The sequence below is a fragment of the Arachis ipaensis genome, chromosome B01 (assembly GCF_000816755.2).
Source record: "Arachis ipaensis cultivar K30076 chromosome B01, Araip1.1, whole genome shotgun sequence".
NCBI classification, from domain to species: domain Eukaryota; kingdom Viridiplantae; phylum Streptophyta; class Magnoliopsida; order Fabales; family Fabaceae; genus Arachis; species Arachis ipaensis.
In genome coordinates, this window is record NC_029785.2 from 128,263,143 (window position 1) to 128,276,179 (window position 13,037).

The window sequence follows — 13,037 nt, forward strand, 5'->3', positions numbered from 1 at the left end:
TCTTTTTTATGATCATTGGTATGATGATTGAAGGTTATAGAAGGCCTAGAGAAAGGGGTTGAATCTATATCATTCTTTTGCTTTAATGAATTAAGGCTTTAATATCAAAGTTACAGATAAAAACTATTTGAACTGTACAATGAAAATTTTATGAGACAATTTTATTTTGTCTCATAAATATCAGAAAACAGAACTTAGAGAAAGAGAAGAAAAATGACACATGCATGTATCCTGGTTCAGTTGCCTTGTGCAATGCAACCTACATCCAGTCTCCACCACAACAGTGGTGGAATTTTTACTATAATTAAAGTATTACCTACACCAATTTCTTAGGATTCACTCAATCCTTTCTCTCTCAAGTTCTTTTCTAACTTGACTTGGTTATGCTAATACCTAACTCTTCACTCTAAGTGCTAACCTAACTTAGAAAGGGGCACCTCACAGGTACAAGACACAAGACATATGAAACAACCTAAAGAAATCTGAAATCACTCTAGGCTTTTCTCTCAAGTGTTTCACTCATTTTTTTGTCACTCATTAGCTTTTTCTGAATTCTCTCTTTCAGCCTTTTACCTCTCAAAAAATTACAGAAAGATATACATTGAAAATAAAATACAAACTGTAAAACATGAAGGAGATTGAAGCATTAACAGCATCTGTTGCTATAAGTTCAACCGGATTCAGCTGACTCTGATTAAGTTCTTCATCTAGGCGGAATGCTTCTTTAACTTAGAAAACACTGTCCAAAATTGATGAAATTTTCACAGAAAAGCTCTTCAAACACACTCATGTTCTGGTTATCTCTCATAGCCTTCAGAAAAATGAAGATTTTTTTCTTTTGTACCTCTTTTCAAGTTGCTGTATTAATCTCTTCTGAGTCAACTATTCTAGCTGTGTGCTTTCCAGGCTTGTCATTTCACTTTCTTCAATTTACCCCCAAATTAGAAATTTCAAACCTGGTCATTTTGCTTGACCGAAGATCTCAGATCAGCAAAGAAAAATGTTTCAATGGTAATCCCAAATCTGAACCCTTGAGCAAGTACTTTGTCCCCAAGAAACAATTTTAGCCTTTAATTCACAGCAGTGATTATCAGAGAACACTTTCTCCATTTATCTCAAATTGGAGTTGCAGAGATTTGGAGGAGTAAAGAAAGTAAATTGCATGCAAATGGAAATAAATCACCTTTATCCTCTGACTTAGCTTAGCTTGCTTTGATTTGGGTGATTGGACACTACCTTTTGAGTTTTACCTTTCTCTTTCTCTTTCTTTCTTCTCTGGTGAAATGAACAAGGAGAACGACTCTCTCTCTCTCTCTCTCTCTCTCTCTCTCTCTCTCTCTTATTTTAACTGAAGCAAATTATGTGAACATTGGCTTTGGAAAGCTTCAACTTGGTGGAAGCTTCTTGGACTTGGGTTGGATATATGTTTCATCTAGCCTAGCTGAATTCTTTGCTTTATTATTTTTGGGCTTTGTTAGCTAGAGAACTCACTAACAATATTTGTTTCAATTACTCTATCTCATTGGGCTACTGTTGTTGTAAGTTTGGCCTGCAACATTATTCAAAATAATTAAAAGCTAATTGGGTGTTTAATCTATTAGATCAATGTTTGTCATCATCAATTGAGTTAGTTAATTTCTTAACTCAACAATCTCTCCCTTGATAACAAACATAGTTATGAAATTGATCAAAGAGATTTAATTCAATAAGATTAAAGTACTTCATTTTAGGTGATGTCACTTGCTTTTGAATTCTCCCCCTTTCTTTTCCAAGAGTTGCTCCCCCTGAATTTGTGCTCTTCTTTTCTTTCATGTTTACATATTCACATAGGAAACACAATAATATACTATATACAATTTGTTGTCCATGGATGAAGCATTCAGTAAGATTTCAAACAATTTCAACCGCTCATGAAACAGAGCCAAAAAAATGTACCAAAAATAGCAAGAACAAAAATGAGCAACAACAAACATCAAACATGATAATACTCCCCCTTTTGTCATCAAAGGAGGAAATGCAACTAACTTTCAAACATGCAGCAAATAGTTAAGAAATAGTCCAGATAATTAGAAAAGTAAAAGCAAAACTAACAGTTGTTAATCAGTTTACAGTCATCCGAGACTAATAAGAAGTCTAAACACAAAATACAATAGTTCTATGAGACAATTATCAAAATAAAATAACACAGATAGTAGCAATGGAGGAGGCATCCTTAGGCATCCGACTGATCCTCCTCATTAGAATCAGCAGGATCTTCAGGGTTGGTAGCCATGGTTTCATCCTCTTGGAGATTGTCAATGAACTTCATGAACACTGCCACTCTATCTCTGGACTTTCTGAGGAAGTTTTCATGCTTGGCAGCAAGTTTCCTCTGTTATTTGCTCATTGCAATTAGATGGTTGGATTGAGAGACAAATTCCTGAACTACATCTTTCATTACTCCATATAAGAGTGATTTGTTTCCAGTGAAAGCAGAAGTCCCAGAGGCAGATGAAGGAGAGGATTCTTCTAGTTCATAGTCATCATCATCATCATCAAGAACCACCCTTTCAGTTCGAGTTGGTCCTTTTTTCTGCTGTTTCACTGAACCACCTCCTTTTAGATATGAGTGTCTATTTTCATATGTCTCATTTGACAAATCAACACCAAAATGTTCAAAAATACAGGTTAAGAACATGCCATAAGGAAGAGCTTTATCTTTCTCACTTCTAATACAATCAAACATATACCTTACCATTAAGTAAGCAAAAGAAATTTCAGTTTTTGTGAGAATAGCATACAAAACCAGAGTATCACAGAAAGACATCCTTTGATATGATCCACTTTAAGAAAGAATGATATGGTTCACTATGCGATGCAACTGAGCACGAGTGTAATCAAGGGCTTTGTGAGTTGGAGTGATTCCATCAATCAAAGAGATGTGTTCACACACATAGGCCATAGCATCATTATAAGAAAGACCTACTCCTTCATCCCACTTACCCGAGGTGTATGCACAAACACCAACATCAGTGTATTTCAAAGAATCACTGATGGTTTCATTGTTCAGAACAAGGCTCGGCCTTTGACATAGGAGTGAAAGCTGCCCTCATGATAGGTCATATTTGCATAAAATTCTTTGACTAAGATTGGATAAACTAATTTTTTTATTTTAAAAATGTGGTTCCGGTCCAAAAATTTAAAATTTTCAGCATAAACAAAGCCTTTCTTTTTCAGATTTAGTAAATCTACCAAGAAGGTGAGACATATGGTACGATGAGCAGTAACACCATCATAGAAATCATTGTTCATGGCTGAGCGAAAACGGAGAGGGTTGTAGTTTGAGTGGGAGGTCATAAAGTGTGATTTGTGTGCAAAAGGATCAATGGAGGGCTCTTTAACTGATTTGAGAGGGATGCAAGGGTTACCTCTTTGAGGACGAGAAGGAGCAGACCTAGATTTACCGTCGACTTGGAGGAGGAAGGAACCCTTGAAGGGTTTTTTGGTTCGCGCCATTGGGTCTGTACAAGGAGGAGAGGTAGGAGGAGATGGAAAAGGTGTGAAGGTCTAATCTTTGGAGCGAGTAGAGGGTCTAGGTTTCTCTGGGAGTTTGAGAATTTTTGTCCTTGGACTCTTTTGAATCATAATTTTCTTCCTCATTGGTGTGAACTCTGGTTTCGAATGAAACAAAGCAATAATGGTAGTGGAGAAGAAACAAAGAGGTAGTGGATGGAGTTAAGAAGAGAGAAGTTTGGTAACTGCACCAAGAAAGGAGGTTTCTTGAAACATGCAACTGCATCACCTATGACTAGACCTTGAAAAGACTTGACATCATAAAAAGGTGATTTGAAAAAATAAATAAATAAAACAAAGTAGATTTAAAAGAAACTTTTTCACTAAAAGACAAAACACAAAATATCACATGGATAATGTAACACTCATTGGGCCCATAGATGGTAGTGTTTAAGGAAACATGTTAGACCAACGTAACTCTGAATTGAAGTGTTGACCCAGAAGTTTCAGATCGTGCAAATGAGCCCAGAGAGTGATGTTCAGAGAGATGGTTCTTCATTTGCCCAGAATTGTCTCATCCACACCTTAGAGACAAAAACTTCAACAAATACATCAGCAATGTGCAAATAATGAATCATGACTTAAAATCCCTAGATTAGTCCTAAGCTTGTAAAATATGTCTTCAGCTAGAGGTTTGGTAAAAATATCTGCTAATTGATCTTCTGATTTAACAAATTTAATGCTAATATTCCCTTTTTGAACATGTTCTCTTATTGAGTGAAATCTCACCTCAAATTTAGTTCTAGAGTGCAAGACTGAATTTTTGGAAATATTTATGGCACTCATATTGTCACATAGTAAGAAAATATTTTCAACATTTAATTTATAATCAGCAAGTTGGATTTTCAACCAAATAAGCTGACAGCAACATGAAGACGCAGCGATATACTTAGCTTCTGCAGTGGACAATGCTACTGTGGACTGCTTCTTACTTGACTCGACGTTTAGAGACTTTCCAAGAAAGCAGCATATGCCTGATGTACTTCTTCGATCCACTCTATCTCCAGCAAAGTCTGCATCACAATAACCAACTGCAAAAACTCATCAATCTTAGGATATCATAAACCAAAATTGGATGTGCCATGAACATATCTAATAATTCTTTTAACTACTAAAAGATGTGATTCTTTTGGTTTTGATTGGAATCTTGAACACATTCTAACACTTTGTACAATGTCAGGTCTAGAGAAAGTTAGGTACATAAGAGATCCAATCATTCCTCTATACCTAGTGTCATCAACATCTTTCTCAGTTTCACCCTTTTCTAACTTTAAGTTAGGGTGCATGGGAGTTCCCATGGGTTTGGCATTTTCCATACCAAATTTCTTAACTAGTTCCTTGGTATACTTCTCTTTATGAATAAAAATATCATTTTTAGTTTGCTTAATTTGAAACCCAAGGAAAAAATTAAGTTCACCTATCATACTCATGTCAAATTTACTTGTCATGAGTTTTTCAAATTCAGTATAAAAGGGTCTCATTTGCTGATCCAAAAATAATGTCATCAACATAAATTTGGACTAAAATGAAAGAATTATTAGAATTTTTAATAAATAGAGTAATGTTAGTGGTGTCTCTTTGAAATTCATTTTTCAAAAGAAAACAGCTAAGTCTTTCATACCAAGCCCTAAGAGCTTGTCTCAACCCATAAAGGGCTTGTGAGAGTTTGAAAATATGATTAGAAAATTTCTTATTTTCAAAACCAGGTGACTGTGCCATATACACTTCTCTATCAATTACACCATTTAGAATGCACATTTCACATGCATTTGATACAATTTGACACCACAATGAGCATCATAAGCTAAAAAAAGTCTTATGACTTCCATTTGGGCAACAGGGATAAAGGATTCATCAAGGTCTATCCCTTCCTCTTGATCATATCCTTGTGCCACTAGTCTTGCTTTGTTTCTAGCTATGCTACCATTTTCTCCTAATTTGTTCCTAAATATCCACTTGGTGCCAATCACTTTCTTTCCAATTGACTTTGGAACAAGTGTCCAAACTTGGTTCTTTTCAAATTCACCAAGCTCTTCCTCCATAGCCTTTATCCACGAAGGGTCATTGAGAGTTTCATGTATGTTTTGAGACTCAATTTGAGAGAGAAAAGCCAAATTTGTTTCTTCATTTACTTTTCTTGTAGAGGAACGTGTCTTAACACCTTAAGAAACATCTCCAATGACAAATTTCTGTGGATAATTCTTTAAGAATCTCCACTCATGGGATCTTGTAGACTTAGGAGCAGTTTCAGTCATTGTAGGATCCAAAGAAGTTGTACTGTCAAAAATTTTGCCAAATTCATGAGACAAAACAGAATTATCTCCTGCAGAATCTCCTGCAGCAGCTTTATCAGATTTAGATGGCCCAGAAATTTCTTTCTCTTGATTTTTGGATTCTCCTTCTTTGCCCTAAACTTGATTTCCTGCATCACAATCTTTCAAGATACTTTGAACCAAGTTAGTGTCACAAAACAAAAGGTAACATGTATGGACTCCTCTATAATTCTAGCATCTTGATGATAAACTCTATAGGCTTTGCTAGTTGTGGAATATCCTATAAATAAACATTCATATGCCTTTGGATCAATTTTTTCTAGATTTTCTTTGTTATTTAGGACAAAACATTTGCATCCAAAGATATGTAAGTAATTCAAGTTTGGTGGGTGACCTTTCCAAAGTTCATAGGGAGTTTTCTTCAAGAATTTTCTTATGATTGTTCTATTCAAAATGTGGCAAGCCGTGTTAATAGCTTTAGCCCAAAGGAATTTTGGAACATTATTTTCACAAAGCATAGCTCTTGTCATTTATTGAATGCTTCTGTTTCTTCTTTCAACAACACCGTTTTGTTGCAGTGTTCTTGGACAAGAGAAATTGTGTGATATTTTAAATTCTTCACAAAAGGATTCAAATAACTTATTTTCAAATTCAGTTCCATGATCACTTTTTATTGAGGCAATCTTTAAATCCTTTGCATTTTGAATTTTCTTGCGAAAAATCTCAAAAGCCGAAAAGGCTTCATTTTTGTGTGCAATAAATAAAACCCAACCAAACCTAGTGTAGTCATCCACAATTACCAAATCATAATGTTTACCACCTAAGTTTTGAGTTCTTGTTAGACCAAATAAATTAATATGTAGCAATTCAAGTGGTCTTTTAGTAGAAATGTCTTTCTTTGATTTAAATGAACTCTTTGTTTGTTTTCCGATTTGACAAGCATCACAAGTAATGTCTTTGTCAAATTTTATCAAAGGAAGACCTCTTACTAATCCTTTCTTGACAAGCTTGTTAATTTGAAACATGCTAGCATGGCCCAATCTCTTGTGCCATAGCCACTTTTCAGATTCTTTAGAATGAAATTAAGCTACATTTTGATCCTTTAGTTCATCAAGAGTAAGTACATACACATTATCACAACGCTTAGCAATAAACAATACATCATGGATCTTTTCACTCACAACACAGCATTCCAATCTTTTGAATATCACCAAATAACCCAAATCACACAATTGACTTATGTTCAAAAGATTATGCCTCAAACCATTAACCAAAAAGATATCATCGATGAAAGTAGAATGATTGTTACCTACTTTTTCAACAGCAACGATTTTACCTTTTCTATCATCTCCAAAGATCATAAAACCTCCATCATACTTGTTGAGTTTGATGAAGAAAGTTGACCTTCCAGTCATGTGCCTAGAGCATCCACTATCCAAGTACCACGTATCTTTCTTTTTCTTGGATGCTAGGCAAATCTGCATAAAATCTCAAGTAACCTTAGGTATCCAAATTAATTTGGATCCTTTGAAGTTAATCCACCTTAGTTGCCCAAGTGCATTAAAGTCACATACAACATTGTAAGTTTGGTTTCCTACTTTTCTTCTTTCAATGAAGCATTGTAAGTAAGAGTGACTAGTTTTCTTACAATTAAAGCAATGATTTCCTGAAGCATCTTGCTGAAGTCGATTTAAATTTTGAAGCTGGAAATGATTAAAAGGTTGAGGTTTTCTAATTTTTGAGGAATGACCATTTCTCATGACAAACTCATTTTTGTTATTTTTGTTTTTTACAAAACCATTCAAATCAGAATTTTTGAAACCATATGGGCTTCTTGAATAAGAGGTTCTTTTGTGAAACTGTGAATTTCGAAAGCAACCTCATTATTTGAGACATAGCCCAGACCCGACTTATTTGATATAGGTTCGGTTCTTAAATATGCAATTTCATCAGGATAGGGTTTTTCAAATTCCTCTTCATAGGTGGGAATATGTCCCAAACCAGATTTGCTAATGATAGACTTTGTTTTCGAGGAAGAGTCCATGAACTTTGTAGAACTATAAAAAACTACATTATCTTTTGTCACATATCCTAAACCAAATTTTTCAAACAATGGTATTTAGTTTGCAAGTAATTTGTCCAAATTGCTAGAACTTTGAGCAAATTTTGCTAAATCATTATTTAATATTTTAATCATTTCATTTAATCTTTCATTTTCAGCAATAAGCTCTTGAGAAAGATCCATAATGTGCTTTTCTTTTAGTTTCTTAACTTCAGATTTTAGAAATCTATTTTCTTCAATAATATCTAAAGCACATTTGATTTTCTTCACCTTTTCTTTCAAAAAATCATTTTCAACTTTCAACATTTCTTTTTCAGATTTGCATTTATTGTATTTGTTTAGCAATTTTTCAGAATTGAGGGTGAGATCATCTATGATAACATGTAAGTTATCTATGGATAGGTCATAGTAATTTACCTCATCAAGTTGATCCTCACCAGCCATGAAGCAGATTTGAGCTTCACATTCGGAGTCTTCTTCCTCATCTGAATCATTTTCAAGATCCTCCCAAGATGCCATGAGCACTCTTTTCTTTTCTTTCTTTCCTTTGTCTTCCTTCTTGAGTTTCGGACAGTTGTATTTGAAATGTCTAGCCTCCTTGCAGTTGTGGCAAATCACTTTGCTCATGTCCTTATTGTACTCCTTTGAGCTTGAGCCCTTATACTTGCCTTTGTTCTTCATTAGCCTTCTAAGTCTCCTAGCAAAAAATACAAGTTTATTATCTGAAAAACTGTCACTAGACTCACTCTCTTTTGATTCGACTTATGACTTAAGGGCTATTCCCTTTTTTTTAGTCTTGGTTTGTGTGTGTGGTTTCATAGATAAGAAGTTTCTCTCTCAGCTCATCATATATTATGGGACTTAGGTTGTTACTTTCGGCTAGGACAGTGGCCTTTGTTTCCCATTCTTTTGTAAGGCTTCTAAGGACTTTTCTCACTAGTGTTTATTCTGTGTGTTAAACCCATAGTATCAAGGCTATTTATTATGATTGAGAATCTCTCAAATATTTCATCAATACTTTCTCCATCCTTCATGTTGAACATCTCATACTCTTTTCACAGCATATCAATCCTTGTTTCTTTGACTTGTTTGGTGCCTTCGTGTGTAACCTAGAGTTTCTCCCAAATTTCTTTGGCAGTCTTGCATCTAGACACTTTTTGGTACTCCTCAAAACTGATAGCACAGTGTAGAAGGTTGATGGCTTTAGCGTTCAGCTCCACTTTCTTTTTGTCATCATCATTCCATTTAGTTTCCTCTTTTGGAGTCACCACTCGATCAACATTGTCTTTGTTGGAATCTTGGGGCCGCTCACAACAATCTTTCATATGTTGTAGTAAATGGATTGGATGAAGATTCGCATCCGTTCTTTCTAGTAGGCATAGTTCTTCCCATTGAAGAAGGGAGGCCTATTGTTTGACTGACCTTCTGTTAAAGTGTAGGTAACTGTGGTTGTGCCCAAGTTGTTCGCCATTGGAGCTTTGCTCCAAGCGATGAAGCTTGATTCTTGAGACCTTGGCTCCTGATACCAATTGAAGGTTATATAAGGCTTAGAGAATGAGAGTTGAATCTATGGCCTTCTTTTGCTTTAATGAATTAAGCCTTTAATATCAAAGTTACAGATAAAAACTATTTGAACTGTGGAGCAGAAATTTTATGAGACAATTTCATTTTGTCTCATAAATATCAGCAAAGAGAACTTAGAGAAAGAGAAGAAAAATGACACAGGCATGTATCCTGATTCAGTTGCCTTGTGCAATGCAACCTACATCCAGTCTCCACTACAACAGTGGTGGAATTTCTATTATAGTTAAAGTATTACATACACCAATTTACTAGGATTCACTCAATCCTTTCTCTCTCAAGTTCTTATCTAACTTGACTTGGTTATGCTAATACCTAACTCTTTACTCTAAGTGCTAACCCAACTTAGAAAGGGGCACCTCACAAGTACAAGACACAAGACATATGAAACAACCTAAAGAAATCTAAAATCACTCTAGGCTTTTCTTTCAAGTATTTCACTCAACTTTTTATCACTCATTGGCTTTTTCTGAATTCTCTCTTTCAGCCTTTTACCTCTCAAGAAATTACAGAAAGATATACATTGAAAATGAAATAAAAACCGTAAAACATGAAGGAGATTAATGCATTAACAACCTCTGTTGCTATAAGTTGAACCGGATTCAGCTGACTCTGATTAAGTTCTTCATCTTGGCGGATGCTTCTTTAACTTAGAAAACACTGTCCAAAATTGATGAACTCTTCACAGAGAAGCTCTTCAAACACACTCAAGTTCTGGTTCTTTCTCCTTGCCTTCAGAAAAATGAAGATTTTTTTCTTTTGTACTACCTCTTTCCAAGTTGCTGTATTGATCTCTTCTGAGTCAACTCTTCGAGCTGTGTGCTTCCCAAGCTTGTCATTTCTCTTTCTTCAAGTAACTCCCAAATTAGAAATTTCAAAGTTGGTCATTTTGCTTGACCGAAGACCTCAGATCAACAAAGAAAAAGGTTTCAATCGTAATCCCAAATCTGAATCCTTGAGCAAGTGCTTTGTCCCCAAGAAATAATTTTAGCCTTTGATTCACAACAGTGAATATCAGAAAACACTTTCTCCATTTATCTCAAATTGGAGTTGCAGAGATTTGGAGAAGGAGTAAAGAAAGTAAATTGCATGCAAATGGAAATAAATCACCTTTATCCTCTGATTTAGCTTAGCTTGCTTTGATTTGGGTGATTAGACACTACCTTTTGAGTTTTACGTCTCTAAGCAAATTATGTGAACATTGGCTTTGAAAAGTTTCAGCTTGGTGGAAGCTTCTTGGACTTAGGTTGGATATATATTCCATCTGGCCCAGCTGAATTCTTTGCTTTATTATTTTTGGGTTTTGTTAGCTAGAGAACTCACTAACAATCTTTCTTTCAATTACTCTATCTTATTGGGCTGTTGTTGTTGTAAGTTTGGCCTGCAACATTATTCAAAACAATTAAAAACTAATTAGGTGTTTAACCCATTAAATCTGTCATCATCAATTGAGTTAGTTAATTTTTTAATTTAACAATAATAAATGTAACAAATAATTTTTATTAACATTACAGTATATAATAAAATAGATGCATATAAATATTTAAACTTAAAATATATCAAGGATTAAGATCCGTTCTAAAATTAAAAAAAAATTGTAAAATAATAAAATAAGAAATTAATTATTTTTAATTTAAAATAATAGAGACACATATTTTATTAAAATTACAAAATTAATAGTGATTAAATTCTCATTTTATTAATTTTTTTTGTTTTAGAGAATCTAAATTCATATATTAAAATTAAATTTAAAATGATATAAAACATATTTAATTGTTTTAAAAAGAAAAAAAATTTCATTTGCAAGTTAACTACTATTCATTCATTCATCATTATATATATGTAGGTTTAATTTTTTCTAATAATATATAATTCTAATTATATCAAATCTTGGAAATAACAAAATTTGTTTTATAAATTATATATAATAAAAAATATTTATGTACCAACTCTTTATAATTTTTATATTCTTATTATATATAAAAATAAAATATAAATGTCAATTTTTTAACAATTTATTTTAATATATTTTTACCTCCACTACTTCAACTTTCGGGTCCCTCATTGCTAATACTAATGGACAGCCGCAAACAAATTAAAGCTTATTAATTTCCTTTATAGTGTAAAAGTGGAATTTAATATCGACCGACAAACTAAAATATTTTTAAGAAAATGTTTTGTAAGTTAATTTATTAAATTGTATTGATTTAATATTAGAACAATTGTCCACTATATTAAAAAAAAATACTATTCACGTAAAGATTATTAAAATAATTTTTATATAAAAATAAAAAAATATATAAACATATATTATTTTAATAATTTTATTAAACATATTAAATTATCTAACTAGATTTTAACTTAATATAAGAAATATTTTATTTTCTTTTATCGTTACCCTACTCATCATTTTCTACATTTAATGAAAGTATGGACCAGTGGACCACGAATGTAGTTTTCGATTGGCAATCATAAAAATGAAAATTAATTGACTCTACTAAATACTAACTAGGGCTGGCAATGGGTAGGGTACGTAGGGTAGGGTTTGGACCCTATCCTAACCCTACTCGCGGGTTGAAAATTCTATTAAAACTCTATTCTATCCTACCCGCGAATTGAGAATCTCTCAACCCTAACCCTACCCGCACCCTGAAGTTCTAAACCCTACCCTACCCTATCTTACCCGCAGAAATATCAAATTTTTTCAAAGTAAATATAAAATTCAATCATTTCAAATTTTATACATATTAATAACATAAAAAAATAACAAACTAATGCTCTAAATTACTAAATTAACTAACTAGTTTAGTGGTTGTTCACTTATTGTAAATCATTATATAAGAGAGGTTGTGGGTTTAACTCTCACTTCCTTCACTATATACCTAATTTTTATAATATGTATCATATTTGAGGTGCGGATAGGGTAAGGTAGGGTACACCCTAAACCCATACCCTACCCTACCCGCAGCGGGTAGAGTATCCTACCCTACCCGAACGGGTTGGATCGGGTTAAGTACCCGCGGGTAGAGTATAAATTGCCAGCTCTAGTACTAACAAAGCAGCTCCTGCTATCAATTGGCATTGTGCACCAAACGATATATTGTCAACATTATTGTATTCAGCCAATGTCAATGACCACACTGCTTGTTGTTGAAGGAAAGGAGAAAATGAAAGTATTTCATCACGATAAGTTTGATGAAATTGATAAAGTCAGTAATAGAATGAATAGAATTTGAGGATTTTAACAGAATTTTAAGTGGAAATAACTTTAAAGAAGGTGTCAATTTAATTTTTTTTCTCTCAATATCAGATTTTTTTTTTAAAACATTAATTTCTAAATTCAAATTTTAATCCTAAGTCCTCAAAAAACAATGGGGCAAACAAGATAATTTTTTAACAAAAAGTTGATTAATATTAGCTATTTTGAAAATTTATTTATTATACTTTTTTCATAATTTTATTGTCCTTAATTAATAATAGCGTATAGAAATATAGGGATTAGGGAGTCAATTTTTAAGTAACCAATAATATTAATCATCAAATTTAAGCTTTTTTTTATTAAATTTTTT

General features: G+C 33.3%; 1 protein-coding gene across 1 annotated transcript in view; it reads right to left on the minus strand.

Moving 5' to 3' along the window:
• LOC110266947 overlaps positions 5,715-13,037 on the minus strand; it is an 18,318-nt gene continuing 10,995 nt past the window's right edge. Inside the window, exons 6-9 of the mRNA XM_021112040.1 lie at positions 9,310-9,406; positions 9,052-9,205; positions 8,305-8,584; positions 5,715-5,960 (exon numbers count right to left, since the gene is read on the minus strand). Coding sequence (XP_020967699.1) covers positions 5,715-5,960; positions 8,305-8,584; positions 9,052-9,205; positions 9,310-9,406 — 777 coding nt within the window. The remainder of the gene's footprint in view (positions 5,961-8,304; positions 8,585-9,051; positions 9,206-9,309; positions 9,407-13,037) is intronic.